Source organism: Urocitellus parryii, chromosome X (assembly GCF_045843805.1).
Source record: "Urocitellus parryii isolate mUroPar1 chromosome X, mUroPar1.hap1, whole genome shotgun sequence".
Lineage (NCBI taxonomy): Eukaryota > Metazoa > Chordata > Mammalia > Rodentia > Sciuridae > Urocitellus > Urocitellus parryii.
Window position 1 is genome coordinate 2,685,642 of NC_135547.1, and position 26,399 is coordinate 2,712,040.

The following is a 26,399-nucleotide window of genomic DNA, read 5'->3' on the forward strand; positions in this document are numbered from 1 at the left end:
ATGATGACCACCATACCTATATCTTCCATATCTTTAGGAGTGGTTCTAATCTCTGCTATGCCTCCTGTTATAAGGTTCAACTTATTCTCCTGGATATATGTGTGTGGGATGGTGCAGGTTCACAGGCTCCTCCATGGTTTTCCTAAATGTTGGAGTCACCTGCAAGGACAAATAGACCCCAATGCAAAAGCTGATTTGGATGGTGACACTGATAACAACACACATACACACACCAATAAGGCAAGAAATATTTCATTGTTTACGTAATTGAGGTGTTTAGGGGATTAGAACAAACCTCTCAAGCAGTGACAAAATTGCTTTGTGGAACTTACTAGGTTAATAGAAAGACTAGGGTGAGAGCTCTCAGAGGGGCAGGGGCTTGCTTGGTTTGAATCTCCCGCAGGCAACGCTAACCACTGAGTGTCACAGCGCACCCAAGCTGGTGCCCCAGCCCCAGGGCTCTGGTGGCTGGACGGACGCCCCGCCCTGCCGCCCCCTGCCCTCCGCAGCCCACAGTCCAGTGTCCGGAGGCGACGGTCCCCTGCGCCCCCCAGCCGTGCACACGCGGCCACCCCAAGACCAGCCGGCTGAGGCCACCTCTACCCGCGGTGCCTTGGGGTGGGGGAAGGGCGGACACAGCCCCAGCCGGACGACCAGGCCCATCCGCGATCCTCGAGCGCCACCTCGCGGCCAGCAAGGGCGCGGCCTCGGGACCAGTCCCGCCGAGGCCCGCCTCGCCCTGGCGGCCATTTCGCCCGGCCGAGGGGCGCGCTTCCCGGCGGCCACCTCGGCTCCCGGCCGGCGGCTGCAGGAAATGGCGGCGTGCGCAGGCGCACTCGCCATGGTCCCACGCTGCCCGACCGCGAGCGCCCAAGTGCCCCGGCGCGCGCATGCGCGGGCACACTCTTATTGCGGCTTCACGCTCCACGGGCCCCGCTTCAGCGTCCGCGGCTCTGGTCTGGGAGTCGGTAGCCTGAGCGGGCCTCTGTACTCCTCCGAAAGTTCTGTTCCCAAAGACGCCATGACGCACCCGAGCAGGGTCGTCAAGCTCAGCGGTATTAACGTTTGGGCCGGATAATTCTGCTCTGTGCGTTGCGGGCTTGGGCGCTGTGGTGTGCCCTGTAGGATGTTTAGCAACGCACCTGGTCTGTGCCCTTTAGAACCCAGTACCTAGTACCACCCAGCCTCAATCATGGCAGCCAAACAGGAGTCGGAAGGCCTGGGGATGCCCCTCCTTCTGAACCACTAGGCCCCGGGCACTGCCGGAAGAATGCTTCTTAACCAAGTCACACACACATACATATATATATTCAATCTGTTATATATACCTGCAGTCCCGCCATGTGTCCCCTATCCTAGATTCACTGTCTTACTGACTTATTTTATAAAGGCATGAGGGGGCTCGGGTTGTGGATGTGTGGTAAATTACCAAGCATGTGTGAGGCACTGGATCCAATTCTCAGCACCATATATAAGAAAATAAATGATAAAGTTCCACCAACAACTAAAAATACTTCTTAAAAAACTATTAAAACTGTTATAAAGCCATGGGATAAGGCACGGTGATCCCGGCAACCACTACACTCACTCACCAACATGCTGAATACTGACAATCTAGCCAGATCATCTAGGTATCTTTGAGTGGACTTATAAGCCACTCACCCTTGGCCACCACATTTTGATAGTTAGGGTACCCCACAGCCCTAGCAGATCATATCAGAACCATATTCCCAAACCACTCTCCGGTTAGAGCACCAGTCCAGTGTCTTTACACTACCACCATAATGAAAAGGGAGACTCCCTGACCCCAGTTTCCCTTAGCATGAGAGTCCTCTGGAACATCCATGAGATTTATTGAAGAGAAACATTTACAGAAACCACTGAAGAGAAGGGGTGACGACAACACCTAAAGGGACTCTTCACGACCACTCGAGGCCACAGGTCCCGGGCCTCCCCCTCCTGGGGCTGCAGACGAGGAGCCTCCTCTATCTCCACGCTGGGGCCCTCCCACCACAGTCTCCCTTTCTGAGGACCTCAGCTCTGCCTCTTGCCAGGACAATGGCCTCTGGCAATGAACACTCACTTCCATTCCGGGAGCCCCCTGAGGGGCTGACTTGCTGTGGGGTGGCCCTTGCCCTATGGCTGGCACAGAACGGTCACAGGACAGTGGAAAGCATAACAGGGAACACGCCCCCCCCCAAGCCAAGGAAACTGAGTCACAAGGAACAACGGGGGTGGAACGTCAAAGCACAGTCCCTGGCCCTCCCCCTCCATCTAAGGTCCAGTGCTTCCTGCCCGAGGTGAGGCCACGGTCTTGATCACCGAGGGGGTGTGCGTCCACCACGCCCTAGCCGTCCATCCTTCCCGCCGGCTCCCGTCTCCGACTCCTGGGGACTGGGCTCAGGGCCTCCTGGGGGGAGCTGCTCAGATAAGAACACACACACATCTCCACGAGAACAAGCCAAGCGGCAGGCAGCTGGCCTAGATCTACACCGAGAAAGCAGAGGTTGAGCTCACGACACTGGACAGGAGCGAGCAGAGCCTTGGCTCGCCCGGAAGCTCACGGCACGTGCCCGGGCCTGGGGGTGGCCGGCCGCGAGGGCACGGTCCTCTGCCCGGGGTTGACACACACCTCACGGGGGCTTTGCACAGGAACGATGGCTAGCGTGGGGGTGGGCGTTTGCTTGAGGTGGGTCACTAGGGGGCTTACAGATAAGGTGGGCCTCCAGGGACAGGGACAGGAGCACCCTGCCCCGGGGACGGTGAATCGGGTTGGGATTTTGCCTGTTGGGAGAGCCAGGCAGCTGGCACCCTTGAGATGGACTCTCTTCCCCGACGTCTCCCAGTCCAGTGCAGGTGGCAGGTGACCTCAGCCCCTCTCCCCACTTCTAGGCCTGCAGCCCTAGACTGGCAGGGTTTGGGTTTGGGGCTTCCATGAGGAGGGGCACCCCTCCTTGCTCCTTCTGGTGGCAAATATGGTCTTTGGGGTCACTGGAAAAGTCTGGTGGTGGTGGTGGCCAGGGCCCCTTTGGGGAGCTGGGGGGATCCAGGGGCTTGGTTTGGGCTGGGTGAGCCCTTCCCTGGGCCCTGCTCCTGATGTGGGGTGAGGGTAGGCCCTGGCCCGAGTCCTGCCCCTCCCTCCAAGGTTCTGCTGCCTGAGAGGAGAGGTCTTCTGAACCTATTTGCCTGGGAAAACTCAGGGTTGCCAATCTGTCCAGCCCCATCCTCGTTTCCTGATGCCTCCAGCAAGGGCTCCTAGGCCTCCCGCTCTTCCTCCTGGGCCAGACTCTCTGGCATCCAGCCAGGCCCTCCTGGACTGGCATCAGAAACCCTGCCCATCCGGCCTGGGGTGGGGGCCCCTGGTGCCTCATTGGGTTCTGCCTGGTCTAGGAATGCAGGGACCTGAGCATTTTCTCTTCTCTGAATGGCAGGGGATGCTATGGCATCATCAGAATCCGAATTATCTTCTGCAGGGTGCTCAGGCTCAGGAGCAACTGCACTGGCATCTTCATTACCTGGGTAGGGGTGGGAGGGGTCATGGGTGGCAGGGCCAGACTCAGCAGCCTCTCCATGGGCCTGCATATCTTGGGAGGCAGCTGGGTCTCCACTTTGTACTTCAGCTCCCTCTTCACCTTCCACCTGCTCATTCCTAGGTAGGGCAGCCTCCCATGCCTCAGTCTCCCTAATGAGCCGGAGAAGCCCCAGGAAGCCGGGTGGCCTCCTCTCCAGACGCATCCTCCTCAGGTTGTTCTGGAGCATCTGGTTTGGTCGGGCCCTCATCAGCACCTGCCGGGCTCGCAGCTGGTCAGCAATAGCCGGATGGATGGCCCCCTTCTCCAAGGCTACCTGCAGCAGGCCTTCCAGGCGCATCACGTAGGCAAAGAGAGTCTCCTGAGGCCGCTGAGAGCAAGTCAGGAACTTCAGGCGTGCAGTCATCCGGGTGTCCTTGTTCCCAAACACCTGCACCAGCGCGGCCAGGCAGTCCTGTGCAGGAGTGTCTGGGTGTTCTTCCAGGAGCCCGCACATGAGATCCAGGGCGGGCCCACCCAAGCTCTCCACCAGCCTCCTCCTCCTCTCCCTCTCGGATATGTGGCGCCACAGGTACAGCATGTCGTTGGCATGATCCAGCCAGCTCTCGAAGGAGTCTTCCCCACAGGCTGGCTCTTCAATCCCAGAAAAGCTTCTCAGCTCCTCATAGGCCATGTTTTCCAGGACAGGCTGCAGGGCCTGGCTCCACTGCTGGGTCCGGGCTCCCGCGTCATCTGTCCCTCCTGCCACATCCAAGACTCGTTCCTCACCTGCAGCTCCTGCCTCGCCTGCAGCTCCTGCCTCACCTGCAGCTCCTGCTATACCTACAGCTCCTATCACACCTGCAACTCCCATATCACCTGCAGCTCCCTCCTCATCGGACTCTCTTGCTTCATCTGCAGCTCCTATTTCACCTGCTTCCTCTGCTTCACCTGCAGCTCTTCTCTCACCTGCGGCTCCTCCCTCACCTGCAGCTCCTGCCTCACCTGCAGCTCCTCCATCACCTGCAGCCCCTCCCTCACCTGCAGCTCCTGCCATACCCACAGCTCCTATAATTCCTGCAACTCCCATGTCCCCTGCAGCTCCCTCTTCATCTGACACCCTTGCCTCATGCGCAGCTCTTACTTCACCTGCTGCTTCTGCCTCAGCTGCTGCCCCAGGTGCAGCTGCTGCCTCACCTGCATCTCCTACCTCACCTGCAACTCCTCCGTCACCTGCAGCTCCTGCCTCACCTGCATCTCCTACCAGACCCAAAGCTCCTAGAACACCTGCAACTCCCATGTCACCAGCAGCTCCCTCCTCATCTGATGCTCTTGCCTCATCTGCAACTCCTATTTCACGTACTTCTGCCTCAACTACAGCTCCTCCCTCACTTGCAGCAACTCTGTCACCTGAAGTTCCTACCTCACCTGCAGCTGCTGCCACTTCTTGCCCCTGAGACTGTGCAGTGAAATTGGGTCTCTCTTGTAATTCAGCATCAGAATCTGGGGGCAAGAAGACCACAGTCCAGGGTCCTCCCTTGCCTGGCATTTGTCGGGGGATCAAACTTCTGTTTAAAGTGTCACGGAATTCAATCAAGGCTACCCTGGACCCAAGCTCCTTCCTCAAGACCTTGCCCAGCACTCGGTACCTGCCCAGGGGCCAGAGGGCAGCCTGCACGGCCTCCTGGAATTCATCTTCCTCGCAGTCATCAGGGATGCCCAGGATGAGCAGTGAGCATTGTGCATTCACGCCCATCCACTGACACCAGTCCTGCAGCATCGCCAGCGCCATAGCAGGGGACCTGGTGGGAGGGAGCATGATCCGACAGGGTGTGAGCTGAGAGTGGCAGTCTCTGCTGCAGCCTGTGAGGACAAAGGGGAGAAAGGGATGTGGGTGCCAGACAGCCCTACCCCAGGGACAACTGGAGACCTGCCACCACCCTCCCCAGCAATAGCCTAAAGCATCTTTCCTTCCCCGTGTCGCAGCCAGAATTCCCCATTCTGGTCCTGCAATGCAGCGACTGAGTCCCTGACTATATGTCTCATGTCTGTAGTGAGAACCCCTTTCACCTTGGCTGACATCCGCTGATCCGACCTTAACAGCAGAAGCCCCTCCCATTACCATCTGCAACCCTGCAGCTAGGAGGTCTCCGCTCCTCTTTCCCAGCGCGGGATCTAGAGTTTCCGATCTTGGATCCTTGATCCCTGCTACCTGGCAACACCCTCTCGCGACTCCCTTATCCCGAGCCAAGAGACCCCTCCCCACACACAGCCGGAGCCTCTTCCTCTCCCACTGTCACCTCCATCTCTGCAGCCAGAGCTGGCCCCAAAGCTTCAGCCAGGAGCTTTCCCTTATCAGACTCCTGCAGCCGGGAGGCTGCACCACCTCCGGTCTCTGCATTCGTCCTATTATGTCCCCTTCCGCGTCTCCCTACCAGGGCAATCTAGCCTCTTCCCAGGGTATTCGCAGTCACTGTGGGGTCCCTTCCGAGCAAAGCCTCTGGCTGCCTGCTCACTTCAATTCTGCTGATGTTGTGGATGCCCCCAGGGAAATGCCGCCTTCAGGTTGCAGAGCTGTTTCTGGCAGTCGCCTCAAAGTCCTGCAGCAGGAGGTCCAAGAACACCTCAGTCGACCTCCTGGGGCTGCGCAGTCCACTGGCAGGAGGAGAGGGATGAGGTGGTCTCCCAGACCCTAGTGAGATTCTCACTTCTCCCAGAAGCTCCAGGTAGATGAGAGAGAAAGATCTCAGTGCCCCTGTGTAGGGCAAATGGCTGGACAGACTGAGATGTCAGTATTGCCAGTGGTGACAGGATCTGCAGTGGTAAGAGCTTGACGTGGCAAGGCCTGGAGCCTCAGGATCAACAGGCACATCCATTGGCCCTCCACCAACAAGATGGCCTAGTGGAAGTGCAGGGAGAAGGGGGGAGGGGTAGCTGGAAAACAGAAAGCTCATGGTGGGGGGCTGGGGCTGGAAGCTTAGAGGTAGTGGACAGCTAAGTTTTGGGACTCCATACTGGGTCCCCAGTGTCACTCTGTATTTACAAGTCCACCACATTATTCTAAGGCCCTCTACAACAGGAAGAGGCTAATTCTCCCTGACTCAAGAGCCTCATCGCAGCTCCTTATGCTACAAAGCCAGCCTTCATCACCTAGGAAGCCATTGCACTGAAGAAATGATGAGTTTCATGTCATGGCTTCACTTTACTTTTTTCTTTTTCTTTTTGACTGTGCTAGGGATCAAACCTAGGGTCTAAGCACTCTATCACTGAACTGCACCCCCAGCCCTGAAAGCTGTGTTCGCTTTGTAGCTAAATAGTGGTTTTACACAAATCACTGAAGATCTCTGCCCCTCCTCTATAAATATGCAGTAAGAACACCCTTCCTGCATGGTTGTCATGGAACTTTACCTTCCAGTGGGCATAGTAAATGACCATAAGGGCCCAGAAAAAGAAAGGGGTGATGAGGCCAACAATGGTGAGGATATTGAAAGTTGGTTGTTGCAGCCACTTTTGAAGGCAGCTTTTCCCTGGGGCAATCACAACAACTGCAGAATCAAAGTGAGCAGGAAACCAGTGGTTCTAAGTCTAAGCTCTGAAGAAAAAAGTGATGTGACAAGAAACACTAGAACTGCTTTCCCCCAAAAAACCAAAGGATTGGCTGAGGTGAGACATTGTGGGTCTTTTTCTGCAGATGTCGGTCAAGAATGGCCTTTGGGAAAATTCAGCCAATCTCTGTCATGTCTGGGACTGGCTGTCCATCTGGTAGCAGCCTTGAAAGTTCCCCAAGACTGGGCCCCACTACAACCCTGAGTACCGACCTTTCATGACCACAAACATGAACAGTGGAGTAGCTGTGGCAGAGGCAAAATATATCTGATGTTCCAGGCACAGTGGAGGTGAAGAACTTGCACATGAATTCCTGTGTTAGATTGATTTTTTAATGTCCCTGATTCTCCACTTTCCCCGTATCAATACCCTTTATATTATGACTTCAAAACTATTTCCATTACAAGATGGAGTCTATTTCCCCATCTCAGGAATCTAGACTGCTTTAGGGACTGCTTTGGAAAATATAATTTCAGGTGCAATGAATTCTTATTACTATCATCATGGGTAACATTGTTCCATTACGTCACATGTTTTTGGATTTGTACTGTATGCCAGGCATTGTGTTTAAAAGAACTACACTGAGAAAAAAAAAATATATATATATATATATGATACACACACACACACACACACACACACACACACACACACACCATGAGGGTACATCCTTTCCATGGTCAAGCACTCATTTACCTGAGATATATAAATTCAATACAATCAGGATTTGAGCTGCAGCATGACTTGAATTTAGATCATTTAGCATCAGGCTCCAAGTGCCTTGAAGTTGGAATCTGTCCTATGTATATTATAAGTTTCTGCCTTTAGATGCTAAAGTCAAGCAGGACTTTGGGGTCTAAACACCACAGTGAATCAATTTCTGTCTCACCTCCCTCCCTTTCCTCCTCTCACCTCCCTCAGTCTCAGCCATATTCTCTGTCCTTTTGCACTCATAAAATAAACCCATTAGGAGGATACATAGATGGGGAGAATTAACTATGCATTTGGAATTCCTACAGATTCTAATCTGTCTACTCAGCCACACAATCATTAACAGTCCTTATCCCAGCAATTTTTCCACCAATGGCTGGGCCAATCTTCTGTTTTCCAAGCCCATGTTGCCAGGGAGGAAAATGACCATTGGTATGTGCTTGTCTCTTTCTTTCTATCTCTATGGAATGTAGTTACTTTAGAATTCATTAAATATACAACTCTCAGATGTCCTTCAAAAATATATGACATTGGGGCTGGGGTTGTCACTCAGTAGTAGAGTACTCACCTAGCATGCATGAGGTACCGGGTTCAATCCTCAACACCACATAAAAATAAAATAAAGGTATTGTGTCCACTTACAACTAAAAAATGTATAAAAATGACATTTTTATCATCTGATATTTTTGCAGTTTGTTACAGTGCAATCAGTGGTTTTTCAGGACCTACCTTCTAACCAGAAGTCAAAAAAAGCCTTCTCCAGATCCACAAAGGAACTTCTTGCTCTTGAGACATTTTAAATGATCACACTCCCTTTTCTTCTCGGTTTTGGGGGTTGAACCCAAGGTGTCACACATACTAAGCACATGCTGTATCACTGAGATACTGAGATAAAACTTCATCCTAATGGCATCTCTTTAAACACTAGAACAATATAACATAGCAGGAGCTGGATGTAGTGGCACATGCCTGTAATCTCAGGAGCTTGAGAGGCTGAGGCAGGAGAATCATGAGTTCAAAGTCAGCCCCAGCAAAAAGCGAGGCGCTAAGCAATTCAGTGAGACCCTGTCTCTAAATAAAATACAAAATAAGGCTGGGGATGTGGCTTAGTGATTGAGTGCTCCTGAGTTCAATCCCCGGTACCAAAACAAACAAAACACACACACACACACACACACACACACGCACACACACAAAGAGTATCCTGTGTATGTGATATTTTGGCAGCAGAGGGAAAGTTATCCAATGGATTTATAATTTCCTTAATGTATATTTCTAAAGAACTAGGGAAATTGATAATGCTAGCTTGCTTTTGCTCCCTGGGTAGGAAAATTGTAAGTAGACACAATTATGCACCAGATTTGTCAATGGGAACATGTATACACCTGGTTCACTGAATATTTTTCTGAGATTCATGTTGGATTATCATCTGATTGTTAGAAATTCCCCTTCCTTCACCCTATCCCATCTAATTTATTAACAATCTTCTTGAGTTTTTATGTAGAGTGCTGAAATAATGGAACATTGCACAGCCAGACTTGGGAACTGATGTTGGCTCCCTGGTTGAGGTGCAATTAAGTGCTGAATAACAAATATCTCTTTCCTCCTAAGGTATGAACAAAGTTTATATTCATTTTTATTGTCCAAATTGTTACACACACACACACACACACACACACACACACATCTGTATATATAAATTTAGTGTTTCCTAAATATATTATATGATAATGATACAAACTGGCAGCACTGAACATATTTATGGTTACAATTTTCTCCTATCCTAGGATGATTTAGGGAAGCATATATCACAGCTTATGTGGTGGCATGTATGGAAAAGTAGCAGAAGCATCTGACAGAAATAGGAGACTCAGTGAATAGTGATATGATAACAGAAGTGAGTAGATGGTTGGAACTCAGTACAATGATATGTATGCTCACTACACAGGGTGCATAAAACATAAACCCCTGAGAACTAGACTTTTAGCACACCAGCCTCTAGTAAGAAATGCACCATGGTTTTCTTGGGGTAGAGGAAGATGTTAAGTTCTAGGGCAAGCCAGTCAAGATTTCTAGTTGTTGGATCTGAAGCATCTTCACATGGTGGAGTGAGAATGACACTGGCAACTGACAAGTTTCCCCATCTGCAGTCTGAATATTTTGGTGACAATATAGACATAAGAGGTTTTGGATAACCCATAGACAGTAGTCAGTTTTGATGACTGCACATATCTCTGTCATAGTCCTTTTTGTTATTGCTATAACAGAGCACTAGAGATTTCTGTAATTTATAAATTTATAAAGAGGCTTATTTTGGCTCATGGTCCTGGAAGTCCCAAAGCATGGTGCTAGCACCTGCTCAGCTTCTGGTGAGGACCACATGCTGCTTCATATATTGTGGAAAATTGGAAGGGGAAGCAACCAAGAGCAGAAGAGGGGGACAAAGAGTTAATCCAGTTTATAACAACCTACTCTCACACAAATTAATTTATTCCCATGAATACAAATCCAGTTTCATGAGAAAGATACTAATCCCTCTTAAAATATCCACTTCCCAACACTGCCACCTTTGCAACCAAATTTCCACATGAATTTTGGCAGGGACAAACTACATCCAAATCACAGCAGCTCCTTGGAGAAGCAAGAATTGTGTCCAATGCCAGATGATTTTACATGACTATGTCCTGGACTTCTTACTGAAGTGGGTTCAGTAAGAAGGTTCAGAGTCACAGATATTTCCAAAAGCAAAGTCTGTAAAATATGGTCGTGGTGAAGTTCCTGAGTGGCCTGTAGCAGGAGCTCCACGCATGATTTACCACAGTAGTCAAGTCTTTAAAATTTATTCCCAATCTCTTAGACTTTTGTTCAATGATATCTTGAAAATCGGGTGAGAAAGGGAGATCACGGACTTCTAGGAATGGGATGTACACCAAACTTTATAACTGTGACATATTTCTTTTGAATATTCTACTGCTTGAAGAAATTAAATCAAAGATAATAGAGTAGCAAGGGTGAGAAAAGTAGGCAGTCTAAGGATTCAATAGGGAGGACTGGGGCTGTAGCTCAGTGGCAAAGTGCTTGCCTAGCATGTGTGAGGCACTGTGTTGGATCCTCAGCCCCACATAAAATAAATAAATAAAGATATTGTGTCCATCTACAACTACAAAAAATTTTTTTAAAAATATTCAATAGGGGCTAGTAAGGAAAGATAACAGGATCCCATCTGATTAGCAGACATATACCATTAGGTACAGTTATCACAAATAGAATAGGAGTCATTAGGTGCTATCCAGGACTCATGGAGATCATTGTCTTGGGAATGTTCATCTTGGAGTTCATATGATCCCTTTTGATGAAGATGTTGTCTTATCTAGTTAGGAAGAGGAAATATTAGGTTATTGTTCATAGTTTCTGGTGTATCAGGTAAAATCATACCTATGACCATCTAGGTCTAGTATATGCAAATAACAAGGCAAGTAATATGTACTCTTGCCTCCCATGGTATGTATTTGCATGGTGGAAAGTATATATGATTGTAAATACTTTGGCCATGAAAGAACCTTTGTAATGTTACAGAGGAAACATATTGACCTTGTGAAATATTAATATTAATAACACTTCCTTAATAAAAACTCATCTAAAGAAAGCTAAGCATTATTTAAAATCTAGCACTTCCACACAACTCATATAATGCAAACCCTAATTATTCTATCATCCCTTTTTCCAAGAGAAAAGAACAAACTCTTTGTGATTTTCCAGGGACTCTCTGAAAAGTCTCAAAGATGATTTTTTATCAAAGAAGACATCATTTAAAATTTAATTTTAGAGGAAAAATGTCAAAAGTTGTCAGAGGTTTGAATACTTGGTTATATAGTATCATGCACATTGAAAAACACCCCTTGACCACCTATTCAACTGAGGTGACAATAAAAAGATATTCTAAAAGAATATAGGAGATAACATGATCATAGAAAAAAAACAGTTCTTTTTAAAAAATTTTTTTAGTTGTAGATGAACACACAGTATCTTAATTTATTTTTATGTGGTGCTGAGGATTAAATGCAGTGTCTCACATGTAAGAGGCAAGCATTTTACCACTGAGGTACACCCCCAGCCCCCACTTAGGTCTTTAATAGCAAGAAACTTGCTTCCCTTAAGTAATTAAGGACATGATTGTTCTGTACTGCATGTTTATGTTCCCATAAAAATCATATTTTGAAACTCTGACCCTCAGTGGGCTAGTATTAAGAGGTAGGGTTTAGGGGAAGCAATTAAATTTAGATGAAATCATAAGAATGTGGCCAGCATGATGGAGTTAGTATTGTTATAAAAAGAGAGACACTAGTAGTTGCTCTCCCAGCAATGTGAGGATACAAGAAAGTTGCCATCTTCAGATCATGAAGACAGCCCTCAGAAAACAGTACGTAGGTGGGCCATTCCTTGATCTTAAATCTACCATATTTTAGAACTGTTACAAATAAATTTTTGTTTAGGATACCCAGTGCATGGTATTTTTTATACAAGCCTGAACTGACTGAAACAATAATAAAGTCACCATAAACAGAAAATTATCCCAATAAAAATCTGCTTTCCAAAGTAGATTACTCAATTAAAAAAAACTTTTACAACCTACTATTAAGGGCATACCAATAACCCATGATTATTTTAATAGAGAAAACCCCCAAATTCTAGTTTTCATTTGATACTAAACTGTTTTTCTTTAAAAAAAATAAAATGAATACAAACTTTTAAGATTTTACCCAGCTTTGAACATTAATAACAAAATTTATTTTTTATAAAATTTGTATGACTTTCTGTGTCCAGTCAGGTTTTTTCACTTCATTTTCATCATCTCATTTTTTAATCATACTACTCTGTTTATTTTTGTGTATTTGTGAGAATTTCCATCATAAAATATGTTTTAAATTGAGTTTTGATAGTGTTATACTATAAAACATCAGAAAATTTCCTTCTTTTTGAAAGAATTTTTAGTTGATGATGGACCTTTACTTTAATCATTTATTTATATATGGTGTTGAGAATTGAACCTAGTGCCTCACACATGTGAGTCAAGCACTCTACTATTGAGCCACAACTACAGCCTGTCAAAATTTCCTTCTTTAAAGAAGATTTTCAGGCAGAAAAATAGAATTTTCTGATGGACCATTAATTAGTACATTAACTTAAATATTCTAACAGTTACATAGACACTGACAGTGAAAAAGTTTTTAAAAGATTGTACAAATTACTATGTTACTATATTAACAAAAGACCACCACAAGTTGGAATTTTAAGCCAAAATCAGAAAGGTTTAATAAATCTAACATTAATTTTAGATAAGGGTGTGGGCTCTGTAGTCAGTAAGATGTAAGTGTGTACCCTAGCTGTGCTCTTTTCTGTTAGTTCCCAATGTTTTTTAGAAGATCATTTAATTTCTGTGAACCTCAGGCTCAATGTTTATAAAGCAAGGATAATAAGATTTCTTTTTTAAAAAATACATATTTTTAGTTGTAGATGGGCACAATATCTTTGTTTTATTTATTTATGTGGAGCTCAGCCTCAAACCCAGGGCCTCACATATGCTAGGCAAGTGTTCTACCACTGAGCCACATCCCCATCCCCAAAATTTCTTGATTAGAAAACAAGGCCTGGCATATGATAAGTGCTCAGTAAAGGATTGCAGTAAATCTACTACCCCATTTTAGTCTTAAATGCACATTTTTCCATATTCAATCATCTGTGAAATTGAGATGTATCCTGTAATTGATGCCATTAATTCAAGGAGTTTTCCTTCCTTAGTGGTATACAATAAAATAATGGAGTAGTACTACAAATTCATAGCATCTAATATTCAATATAACATAGCATATCAATCATGATAAAGTTATATTCCCAATTTCTATTTTAAGATTATTTTTAGGGCTGGGGTTGTGGCTCAGCAGTAGAGCACTCGAGTAGCACATGCAAGGGCCTGGGTTCAATCCTCAGCACCACATAAAAATAAATAAATAAATAAAATCAAGGTATTGTATCCAATTAGTACTAAAAAATAAATATTAAAGAAAGATCATTTTGAATAATTACTTTTATTTAAAACAATTTCTAAAGCTGAGCAAAGTATTTCCAATACATCATCAATAGAACAGTTTGAGATGATCAATTTTGTAAAAAATCAATTCCATTTTTTGTGTAAAACATATTGGAGAAACCTAGCCAATCAATATACAACTATCACCACATGAAAATGTACTTTATCAAACTTGGAGTCTAAGAATATGCTAACAAATGTTTCTGTTAGCACATTCAAAGTTAACTGTCTATGCCTTTCCTTATAACTGTTTTTAAAATTTTCACATATCCTCATTGTTATCTTCTGTCCCAGGTACAGTACAATGCTGGGGAGGAAGAGGGTTGGTTCAAGCAACCTTCTAAGCAGTTTTTTGCTGTCCCTTCTTTCCAGTCAGAGATTTGTGGATATGAGGGTTCACAACTGCCCCCAGCTACAGTAAGAGAATCACAGCCCTGTAGTCTTGGTAAGACAACCCGATCCTTCATCACCATGGATTGCAGGCTGCAAGTGACGTGGAGCAATACATTTTACTTTGAGATCCTTGGAAGCATTACCTGCCAGCTGCAGCACCTCGACAGTGAGGGTACTCCACAATCATAACACATACACCGCAGTAGTGGCACCACCCGTCTGTGGTTTGTGGTGCGAGTCTTCAAGCGTCTGTGGATGCGGCCTACAGGAAACTGTAGTTCAGCTCTTCGTGAATGACAGACTGCCTTGGCCTTGGCTTCCCACTGTCCTTTCCAGCTTTACCTCCAGCCATGGTCTCACCACCTCTGCTTCCATTTGACCCGCAAGCATGCGCTGCTGTTGGCCCCGCCACAGCCACTGTCACAGCTCCCAATGCCCCTCATCTCATTTTGAACAATCATTACTCAATTCCTTAACAAAGTTCTTTCTTTTTGCCCTTATTGCTCATAGCAGTTTCATTTACATACACTGGTTAAGATTTTTAATCATTAGTAACTTTTGTTTTACAGAGAAAATTGGGGAATAAATAATTTCAAAGTATTAGTTATATTTTATGGCAGACTAGCAAGGATTATGGAATACACCTCACAATTGTTTATAGACAAAGATTTATTGACAATATGATTTCTAAGTGCACCCAAAAAAGAACAACTTTATTAACAAACTTTTTGTTTTAGTCAGCTTCTTTGCTACTATGATCAAAACTCCTGATAAGAACAATTAGAGGAGGAAAAGTTTATTGGGGGCTCATAGTTTCAGAGACGTCAATCTATAGAAGCTGGCTCAATTGCTGGGGACTCAAAGTGAAATAAAATATCACAGTGGAAGAGTGTGCTGAAGGAAGAAGGCTCAGAAAATGGCCACCAAAAAACCTAGAGGGGGTGGGATAGGGAGAGGGACAGAGAAATAGCACCACAGACTGACTCCAATAGCCAAATACAAATATATACCCCATAGCTATGCCTCAATTTCCGCCTCCTCCAGCCTCACCCTACCACTTCACTTACCATTCAGTTAATCCCGATCAGGGGATGTATTCACTGGTTGGGTTAAGGTTCTCACAACCCAACCATTTCTCCTCTGAACCTTCGTGCACTGTCTCACACCTGAGCTTTTGGGAGACACCTCACTTCCAAACCATAATACCTGTGTTAGTCAATTTTCATCACTGTCACCTAAATACATAACATAAACAACTTAAAGGATGAAAGATTTATTTTTGCTCACATTTTCATAAATTTCAGTCCAAAGTCCACTAACACCAACATAGAAACATCATGGTGGCAGAGCAAAGCTGTTTACCACATGATAGCCTGAAAGAAAAAAAGAGGGACAAAGAGGCTAGGGACAAGATACATCCTTACAGGAAATGTCCCCTGTGACTAACTTCTCCCAACTAGTCCTCACCTACTACCACTCCAACCACCTCCCAATAATACAATGAAACTGTCAACTCATGAGTACATTGATTTACTCATGAGGTCACAGCCCTCATGATCCAACCAAGTCTCAAGGGCCCCTCCTCTGAACATTGCTGCATTGGGAACAGGCCCTTTAAAGCATGAGCATTTGGGGGGATGTTCTAGACCCAAACTATAACAAGACTCAAATCTGTAAGAGACTTTCCCTGTATTATACAAAAAGAAGAAGAAAAAAGTATATAACCTAAATTTCTGCTTGGTGTTTTTCACTTAGAAATTTAAATTCACTTATAAATAACTGATATATTTAATTAATATTCATTACTTAACCTAGTATAGCCTACAGTTTAGTCAACCATAAAAATTGGAAAAATGTTGTAAGCATATTATGAAACATAATTATTATGGAAATGAAGATTGTTGGAATAAGTCAATTTGATTAAACTCAAGTTTATTATTTTTTGTAAACATAAATATCTAATAGATATAATGTTAGGTTATTTGAATAGTGAGTCTGGATGAACATGAGAAGAAAAATTAATATGTGCACTTGTGTCATAATTAATAATGATGACTTGGGCTGGGGATGTGTCTCAAGCGGTAGTGCACTCGCCTGGCATGCGTGGGGCACTGGGTTCCATCCTCAGCACCACATAAAAATAAAATAAAGATGTTGTGTCCACGAAAAACTAAAAAATAAATATTAAAAAATTCTCTCTTTCTCTCTCTCTCTCTTTAAAAAAAAAGTTGACTCAGAAAAATAGCTGCTTTTATTAAATGAAAAAAAATTTAACTATTATTCTTTACTAAAGATTTACCTTAGAAAGTCACCCAGAAGACCAAGCTGACAAGGCAGAGATAGAGGCACTGCCAAAGCTTCCAGAAGACTTAAAGATGCAGAATAAATCCGTCTTTATACTAGGCACCAGCAGGGAAACCAGCAAAACGATCTTAAAAGAAATCCTGGAACAGAACCTGTTTTCCAGAGTCACTCTGATTGGCTGGAGAAAGCTCCCCTTTGAGAAAGAAGCTTATAAAAATGTGAATCAAGAACTGGTGGACTTTAAAAAATTGGAAGACTATGCTTCTGCCTTTCAAGGTCATGATGTTGAATTCAGTTGCCAGGGTACCACCAGAAACAAAGCTGGGCCAGAGGAATTTGTTCATGTTGACTGAGATTATGTGCTGAAGTCTGCAGAGCTGGCAAAAGCTGGAGGGTACAAATACTTCAACTTGTTGTCTTCTAAAGGAGCTGATAGGTCAAGTAAATTTTTATAATTAGAAGGGAAAAGTAGAAGCCAGGGTTGGAGAATTAAAATTTGATTGCTACTCAGTACTTAGGCTTGGAGTTCTGTTATAGGCAAGAATCTCTCCCAGGTGAATGGTTGGTTAGGAAATTCTTTGACTCCTTACCAGACTCTTGGGCCAGTGCGCACTCTATGCCTGTGGTGACTGTGGCAGGGCAAAGATGAACAACATGGTGAGATCAAGTGACAAGCAGATGGAATTTCTGGACCACAAGGCCACCCACAACCTGGGAAAAGCTCATGGTGTTCTCAAGCCATAACCACACTGCATAAATGCTTTTGACCACAGACTTCAACATCTATTACTAAATCTGTAATTTCAGGGCTTCAAAAGAATTTGTGTGCTTTACCTTGGTTGTTTGATTATTCTCAGCCACATAGATCCAATCGGCGTATGACTGTCCTTTGCACTGGTGGCTCAGGGCCTGGTTGTACATATATATAACTCAGGGAACTTTTGAGAAATAGAGATTTATAGAACCTATTTCAAACCTTCTGTATCAGAACTTGAGGGAGTGGGCATAGGAATCTGCACTTTGGTTTTGCTTAAAATTCCTCTGATGGTTATGATGCCACTGATTGGGAGACAGCTTTGAAACATTTCTCTCCAGTCACAACAGTAGTATAAATCCTATGTGCCATGCACACAAGTGCTGTGCTAATATTGTTGACATCCTTGTTCTAATTAACAGCATGTAACTATGTAAATGAACATTGTGCCCTTACTATTACATATACACACACACACACACACACACACACACACATACACACACACAAATGTGATTTGTTAATCTTGTCATTCTATTTTTACTTTTTTAGGAATCTTCATAGTATTTTTCATGATGGTTGCAATAATTTACATTTCCACAAATGTTGTGCAAGTGTTCCCTTTTTTCTACATCCCCTCTATTATGTTTTACATGTTAAATTTTCCCTGAAGGCCATGTGCTGAAGGCTTGGACCCCAGCTATTTGAGCTGTTAGGAAATGGTGGAAACATTAGAAAGGAGGCCTAATTGGACAAAATAGGTCCCAAAGGTGTGCCCTTGAGAAGTTTTCTTTGTCCTTGGCTCCTATCCTCACTTCTAGTTACCATGAGGTAAACTATATATGTGTTCCACCATATCCTACCCACTATAATATTCTGCCTTGCCAAAGACCCAAAGCAGTGGTACCAAGTAACCATGGACTAAAACCTCTGAAACTCTGAACCAAAGTAGATTTTTTCCTCCTTTAAGTTAATATTCTTAGGTATTTTGTCACAGTGCTAAAAATCAAAAAGAAAATTGGTACAGAGAGGTGGCATCATTGCTGTAATGATTCTGACCATAGCTTCAGAAGCCTTTGGAAATGGTTTGTGGGAGAAGTTTAAAAAGGTTTTGAGATGCAGGCTAGAGGAGCCCTAGAATGTTGGGAGTCTTAATGTATGAATCTGGTGTGAGCTCAGAAAACCAGAATACTAATAGGATTGCAAAAAGTAAAGACTGTGCTCATGAGATTCCAGATGGAAATACTCTATTGGGAATTTGAGTAGAGGTTATTCATATTACATTCTGGGAAAGAACTTGTTTACAATTTATCCATGACTGGAGACCTTGTGTGAGGCTAAGTTTGAAGATGATTGTAAGGTCCTTGCTTAGCATCTGGATGGCCATCTTAAGTGACAGCCAACATTTTAAGAGAAATTTCTCTTTCCCACCTACGGGCATTTCTGAGAAAGGCTCACCACTCACTCCCTTATACCAACCCCAATCTTAACCAACCACATTAGGACCACCTGGCTCTAATACCTGAGCCTGCCCCATAAAAGTTCCAGCACCCAAGCCTCTGTCACTTCTCTCTGTCTATGAAGATATGGCCTTTATGTGTCAGCTCTAACAAATAAACTCTCATATGTATCTCTGCCTGGTCTCTTTTATTTCTCACTCACCCGTCTCCTGCCTCCTCATTTTCCTTTTATTGGTGCCAAGACCCAGGATCAGGTTCCCCAGTGTGCCTGCTCCCCTCTTCAAGGGTCACTGAGCATCTCTAGCCCCAGATCTGGATTCCATCATGGGACCAGGCCCTCCATTCTGCCAATGCCCTCTCTGCACCCACATTGGATCCCTGTCTCCGATCAATCTAAATGACCTATAGGTCCCAGGAAGTGACCAACAATTGTCCATCATGCCCAGGGTTACCATATGGTCAGGGGCATCCCCAGTCACAGCTTTCACAGCTACAGCTGATCCCTACTGTCAACTGGGTCTATAATTTGTCTGTTATTTGGGTCCTGGGTTTTGAGAAAAAACCACCAAGGGTGATTGGGAGTTGCTCCCCGTGAGACGACCTCTTGGCCTTGGCTTAATCTCTACAGGCTTCTGCCCCTACTATGTAGTCCCGCCAGGCACCCAAGTGCCTCTATGGGCTCCTGCCCTAATGTTTATCCAGTGGTGGTGACGACCCCCTGAGCATACTATCCTCTCGACTAGGTGATACTGGAGACTGGGGGACACCTCACCTCTAAACTCACCTCCTATGTCTCACCATGGGTGGCTCCTCATCCATTCCCTCCCTTAGTCCCCTAGGCTGCCTCCTGGCTAAACTGGGGTCTCTCTCTCTCTCTCTCTCTCTGTTTCACCCCAGACCTAAACCCCCCCAAACTGATCTACTTGTGTAATCAGATCTGGCGTCAATGTTCTTTGACTCTAGATGGCCACTTGATGGCACTCTAGATCCCAATGTTACCAGGGATCTTTTCAACTATTGTGAGTGAGTGGGGAAATGGAAAGATACCTTCAGGCCTTCTCCTCTCTATGTTCTGAGCCCTCTCTCTGCAACTGTGGCTATCCTGCACAAGTCCTCTCAGCTCTCACCTCCCCTACGCTTGCTTCCAAAGGGACAGAAGAGCCTGGGTAGGATCTCCTTCGACCCAGTGGATGCGCTTCTGCTGTATCACAATTCTCTTTCTAATGGAACCTCCATAGCAACTGCCCCCGTGGTCCCTCCACCCTTTTCTCCTCCTGCCACACGCTCACAGGCTGCCACTGCCCAACCCACATCTCTGTGTCCTTTACGCGAGGTGGCTGGGGTAGATGGTGTGATCCTGGTTGGTGAGCCTTTCTCTTGGTCAGGTTTTCCACAGATGGTAAAGCAGCTTGGGTCCTGTACTTCAAGTCCCACCACATGTATCAAAGAGTTTCGGTACATGACTCAGTCATATAATTGGACCTCCCACGATGTCCATCCCATCTTGTCTAACACCCTCCTGCCTGAGGAGTGCAGGTGAGTTTGGGAGCCAGCTAGAAATTGTGCTGATGAGGTACATCAGACCTCCCCTGCCGCTCGATTGGCACTGAGGCAGTCCCTGACTGGGACCCCAGCTGGGATTATAATTCGCCTGGAGGAGTAACTAGTAGAAACCAATTCATTACTTGCCTCATGGCAGGACTTAGAAAGGCAGCCCATAAGCCTATCAATTATGAAAACCTCCGGGAAATCTTCCAAGAATGAAAACCTTCAGCATGTTTAGACCGCCTGACCAAGGCTTTATTACAATCTACTCACCTGGACCCTGAGACTCCAGATGGGAGACCACTACTAATGATCTCCTTTTCCTCCCAGAGTTTCCCCAATATTAAGGCCAAACTAAGGTGCCTCGAGAGGGGGCCACTAAGTCCCAAAGCTGAGGTTCTGCAAGTGACCTTTAAGGTGTAAAACAAGAGAGACGAGAAGGCCCAGAAGCAGAAATATCAGATGCTTGCTCAAGCCGTCTGTCTGGCCTTAGCATCTGTCCCTGGTTCCACTGGCCCACAGAAGGGTCCCTCTGGACCACCCAGACCCTGTTTTATGTGTAGTCAGATGGGTCACTGGACTCGTACATGTCCCAAGCCTCACAAGCCTCCAGACCCTTGTCCTAAATGCCATCAGAAGGGACACTGGGCTATTGACTGTCCCTGAGCCCACAGCGGCCCCCAGCCATCTGGCCCTTCTGGTTCCCCTTTCCAACTCTCAGGACTGGCCGCAGAGGACCGACGAGGCCCAGGTCCCCATCACTGACCACTACCATCCCTCCATGGGAACCCAGGGTCACTCTGTGTTTCAGGTGGGCCTGCCTCCTTCCTCCTAGACACCAGGCGACATGTTCAGTCCTCAAGGGGTTCTGAGGGCTACTACTCCTTCTGTGACCTCTATTTTTGAGGTAGAGTGTACACCTTACCAACCCTACAGACACCTAGCCTTGTTTACGCCTTTGCCTCTCTAATTTTTACTCACTCCTTTTTGGTCACTCCACAGTGCCCTGTTCCCCTTATGGGAAGGGACATCCTCACAAAGTTGGGGCTATGCTTTCCTTCTACCCTCATATTTGCTTCCATCCAGACTCGCCAGCTGCTCCCCTGATCCTCACCCTGACCTTAGGACCCTACCCTATTCTGTCTGCCAGTGCCTTCCCACTACTACTCCCGCCCAAGGTGGACCCTACCTACTGTCTGGGACATTTCAAGTCCTGCTATCACCTCACACCACGAGCCCATTCACATCCGTCTCAAAAACCTCTCCATTTTCTGGCCCAATCACAATATCTGCTCTTCTGACAAAAAACTCTTAGGCCTATCATTCAAGACCTCTGGTGAAAAGGATTCCTTAGACCTCCTCATTCCCCTTATAACACCCCATCTTGGCAGTAAAAAAGCCTAATGGTTCCTACCACTTGGTCCAAGAGCTCTCCGTTCCATCAACTCGGCGGTCGTCCCTATCCATCCCGTGGTAACCAGTGCTTGTACCCTTCTGTCCACCACTCCTTCCAGGACCTCTTACTGCTCAGTACTAGACCTGAAAGATGCCTTCTTCTCTATTCCCCTCCATTCTGACTCTCAAGACTGTTTCGCCTTTACATGGATAGACCCTGAGTCTTATAACTCCATCGGCCGACGTGGACAGTTCTCCCCCAAGGGTTCTGTCTCACAGCCCTCCTGTCTTCAGACAAGCCTTGGCTAAGGACCTGGTGTCCCTGTATCTCACTCAGTCTATGGTGCCACAGTATGTTGATGACCTCCTTCTTTGCAGTCCCTGCCTTGAGGTCCGCCATCAGGACACCTGTAAACTTCTCCACTTCCTTTCTGCCTGTGACTATAGGGTTTCTCCATCCAACATACAGCTCTCCTTGGCCATGGTGACAGACCGAGGCCTCCTCCTGATCCCTACACACACAGCCATTATGGTTGATAGAAAGAGCCTTATCACTAATATACCAACGCCCTCTGCTAAGGAAGCAATTCTCTCCTTTCTGGGTATGGCAGGATTCCTCAGAGCTTGGACTCCTAACGACTCCATATTGGCTAAGCCTGTACGTGATGCGGCCGGGGACCCACTCTCTGAACCCCTATTGCACTCTGTTACGAAGCCCCTCAGCGGGCTCCAGCAGGCCCTCCTCCAGGGCCCTCTCTCCATCTCCCTGAGCTCACACGCCCATTTCACCTTTAGGCTGCTGAAAAACAGGGATCTGCTCCAGGGGTCCTCGGACACATGCTGGGGCCAACCTTTGCCCCATGTGGCTTAGCTATTGAAGGGTCTTGACCCTACTGTTTGGGCCCCTTGCCTGTGAATGTTGGCCCCAGCCTCTCTACTCATTGACAAGTCAAAGGAACTCACCCTTGGGGCCCCGTTCACCATCCTGGCTCCCCGTCACCTAAAGGGTCTCCTCACCTACACGGGTCACATTCCTTCCCCCCCTGTCACCTTTGATCTCTGCAGGTTTCCCTGGTGGAAGATCCAGTCTTACTCTCCACACGTGCTCATCTTTAAACCCTGCTACTCTCCTCCCTGCTCCTCAGGACTCGTCCGCCTCTCCTCCTCTCACCCATTCAGGTTCTGAAACTCTGGAGGAGCTTCTTCCACATCCTTCCCCCACACAGGAAGGCCCCTGCTCCAGGCAATATGCACATGGTTCACAGACGGTTCCTCCTCCCTTCAGGAGGGAGTCGTCAGGCAGAGTATGCTACAGTCTCTCTAACCTTGGCTGTGGAAGCTGCTCCCCTCTCCAGTAATACATGCAATGAACAGGCTGAACGCACTCACCAGAGCCTTCACTTTGGCAAAGGGAGGCTCCCTCCATGTCTACACTGACTCTAAATACGCTTTCCACATACTTCTGTCCCACTCGGCTATCTGGATGGAGTGTGGATTCCTTACTACCAAGGGAACCTCAATTATTAATGCCCCCTTTACCTCCCATCTCCTTCAGGCCTCAGAGCTTCCCACTGCCATTGGAACTGAAGGATGGCAGCTAAGTAACCCCCTTCTCCAGTGGCACTTCCTTTCCCGACCTCGCTCCTCATCATAGGCCTTTGGCAGATGCTTGCCCCCTGTGTCATCAGATTTATTTGAGACCGGATGCAAAGGATCTCTAACCAAACTGTGAACTAGCTTCTGTTACAGGTCTTCCAACCCCTCACCAAAATTGGGCCATCTGGACTCAGCATCGCCTGGCACCCCCTGACCATTACCATTGACTCAATGATAACCCACACCCCTAACAATGGTCCAGACGCTGCCCCTTCCCAGCAGGAAAAATCTACAGAAGATTGATCTACACCTCTGTCCCTCAAGGGGCCCAATAACCAACAAAAATGGGGGGGGGATGTAAGATCCTTGCTTAGCATCTGGATGAACATCTTAATTGACAGCCACCATTTTAAGAAAAATTTCTCTTTCCTGCCGAACGGTGTTTTTGAGAAAGGCTCACCACTCCCTCATACCAACCCACCCTTAACCACACACATTAGACCCACCAGGCTCTAATCCCTGAGCCTGCCCCATGAAAGCCCAAACCTCAAGTCTGTTTTGCCTCTCTCCATCTATGGAGAGATATGCCTTTATTTTTCAGCTCTGAGAAACTCTCAGGTGTATCTATACCTGGTCACTGTCTTCCATTTCTCCCTCACTTGTCTCCCAGTTCCTCACTTTCCTTTCAATGATTGATTAAATAATTTGGCAGCATAGCATTAATGGGTATCCCTGCCTCCTTTTAGCCAGATTTGCTGTGGTAATCTATAGCAGAAAGAAGAGGGAAATGATTTGGTAAACTTGCAATTTGGCCAGGAAAGTTGTATGTTTAAAAATACAATTATACGGGGCTGGGGATGTGGCTCAAGCGGTAGCGCGCTCGCCTAGCGTGTGTGCGGCCCGGGTTCAATCCTCAGCACCACATACAAACGAAGATGTTGTGTCCGCTGAGAACTAACAAAAAATAAATAAATGTTAAAATTCTCTCTCTCTCTCTGTCCCCCTCTCTCTCTCACTCTCTCTTAAAAAAAATACAATTATACAAGCAGCCATAGAAAGTATGGTGTCTAAAGAAATTAGTCATAAAAAAGAAATCATTTAGTTTGCCCTACAACAATATGAAATATACCTTGAGGGCATCTCAGGAGTTGGCGACAGTACACCATGGAAGGCTTAAGGGTATAAAATTATAAATCTGATTGCAAAACTTTGCTTTGATAAAAAAAAAAAAAATCCCGGAGTGCCCTGCTCTCACAAGACTGCCTAGGAAATTGTTTCCCCAAGATTCTTTTCATTGTGCTCAGATATCCTGGCATGCAGAGTCCCCAGCTCCTTCCACTGGCAGCATATATTTGCATTGTCTGTGTGCTGCTAGTTTTACAGGCATGAAAAATTAAAGAATGATGGGATCACAGAAACTTTCACTGCAATTTCAAAGGAAGTCCTGGGATGCCAGAAAGAAAAAAAAAAAAAAACATGGCAAGGTTTGAATCCCTATGGGCAGCTTCTGAAAGGGCAATGCACTAAGTTGTGAGAGAGTGAAGCTAAAGCTGCCATGGAGACCCCAGGAAGCTACAGATGCCAGGAATGTGGAACATTTGCTGAGGAAAACTGTAGGCAACAAGCAAAACCAGCCCAAGAGAGTGGCCATGTGGGCTGAAGCCAATAAGGCCAGAGTGGCAGGGCTGTCCAAACCCTTTGGAACTCACATCACACCACCACAAGCCCCAGATTCCAGACATGGTGCTACAGGATTTAATGTTTGTCCTTTGGATTTTGGTCTTGCTTTGGTCCAAGCTTCCTTTCTATCCCCCTATTCCTTCCTTTTGTAATGGGAGTGTGTATCCTGTGTTTTTGTATCTTGGAAATATGTAACTTGATTTTTTTTTATTTTTACTTTTACAAAAACTTTTCAGCTAAGAATTTGCCCTGTGTCTCTGAGGCAACTTTTTGTACTTCAGCTTTTGAGCAATGCTGAAACTATTAAGACTATGGGGATTCTTATTTTATTGGTTATTTTTAGATATATATATGACAGTAGAATCCCTTATGATATAGTTATACAAGCATGAAATATATCTTATTCTAAGTAGGACTCCATTCATGAGGGTGTACATGATGATGGGATTCACTTAGGTATTTTCATTTATGTACATAGGAAAATTATGTTATATTTGTTCTTTTTTAAAAATACATTTTAGGGGCTGGGGTTGTGGCTTAGTGGTAGAACACTTGCCTAGCATGTGTGAGGCACTGGGTTTGAATCTCAGCACCACACATAAATAAATAAATAAAAGCTCCATCAACAACTAATAAAATATTTTTAACATATTTTATATACAAAGATATGAAAAATTGTGCTCTATATGTGTAATAAGAATTGTAATGCATTCTGCTGTAATGTATTTAAAAAATCTCTAGTCTTAAAAAATACATTTTAGTTGTAGATGGACACAATATATTTATTTTATTTGTTTATTTTTATGTGTGCTGAGAATCAAACCCAGAACTTCACACATACTAGGCAAGTGCTGTATCTCTGAGCCACAACTTCAGCCCATGTTATATTTATTCTGTCTTTCTTATTCATATCTTCTCTCCCTTCCCTTCATTTCCTTCTGTCTAATCTACTGAACTTCTCTTCTTCCCTACCCCCCACCTTTCACTGTGGATTAGCTTTTTTTGACCCATTTATCCCAGTCCTTAGCATATACTCAAAGAGCCAAGGTCTTGCTGACCACGTGTGGCTTCCTTTTGAAGCATCAGGGATATTTCTCTTTCCAATGGCCCCCCCTTGCAGAATGTGTCCTGGTTGGTTTCCTGTTCTCTAGGGTCATCTCAATCCCCCTGTTGGGGAGGTCAGATGACTCACTGGAGTTTCACGGCCCTGAGAAGGGTGCTGTCCTCCTCTGGATTCTGGCTGATCTTAGAGGTACAGGGGCAAAATATTGCCTGCTTTTTCCTTGGCTCTTTTACTTCCTTAACTTTGGTCACCAAGTTTTGGTTTTAAATATATCCAGCAGGTCAGTATCACCAGT

At 45.8% G+C, this 26,399-nt stretch overlaps 1 protein-coding gene and 1 pseudogene across 1 annotated transcript; one reads left to right on the top strand and one right to left on the bottom strand.

The window, feature by feature from the left end:
- Positions 1–3,255: 3,255 nt before the first annotated feature.
- LOC144250832 (paraneoplastic antigen Ma6E-like) lies at positions 3,256–5,328 on the bottom strand. Its single transcript, XM_077794006.1, has 4 exons — positions 4,938–5,328; positions 4,707–4,760; positions 4,389–4,622; positions 3,256–4,352 (listed from the first exon to the last, which is right to left on the bottom strand). Exons 1-4 carry the CDS (start codon positions 5,326–5,328, stop codon positions 3,256–3,258), a joined length of 1,776 nt encoding a protein of 591 aa, XP_077650132.1.
- A 9,057-nt stretch (positions 5,329–14,385) lies between these two features.
- On the top strand, positions 14,386–17,355 carry LOC113193135 (protein HTATIP2 pseudogene; annotated as a pseudogene).
- The last annotated feature ends 9,044 nt before the right edge of the window (positions 17,356–26,399 follow it).

What these genes read in the sequence shown, in the direction of transcription:
- LOC144250832 (XM_077794006.1), bottom strand. Translation starts at nt 5,328, where the DNA reads ATGCTCCCTCCCACCAGGTCCCCTGCTATGGCGCTGGCGATGCTGCAG. An exon ending in AGAAGTGGCAGCAGCTGCAG is followed by an intron (nt 4,761 to 4,937) that starts GTGAGGTAGGAA and finishes TAGGAGATGCAG; the next exon opens with GTGAGGCAGGAGCTGCAGGT. An exon ending in AGGTGAGGTAGGAGATGCAG is followed by an intron (nt 4,623 to 4,706) that starts GTGAGGCAGCAG and finishes CAAGGGTGTCAG; the next exon opens with ATGAAGAGGGAGCTGCAGGG.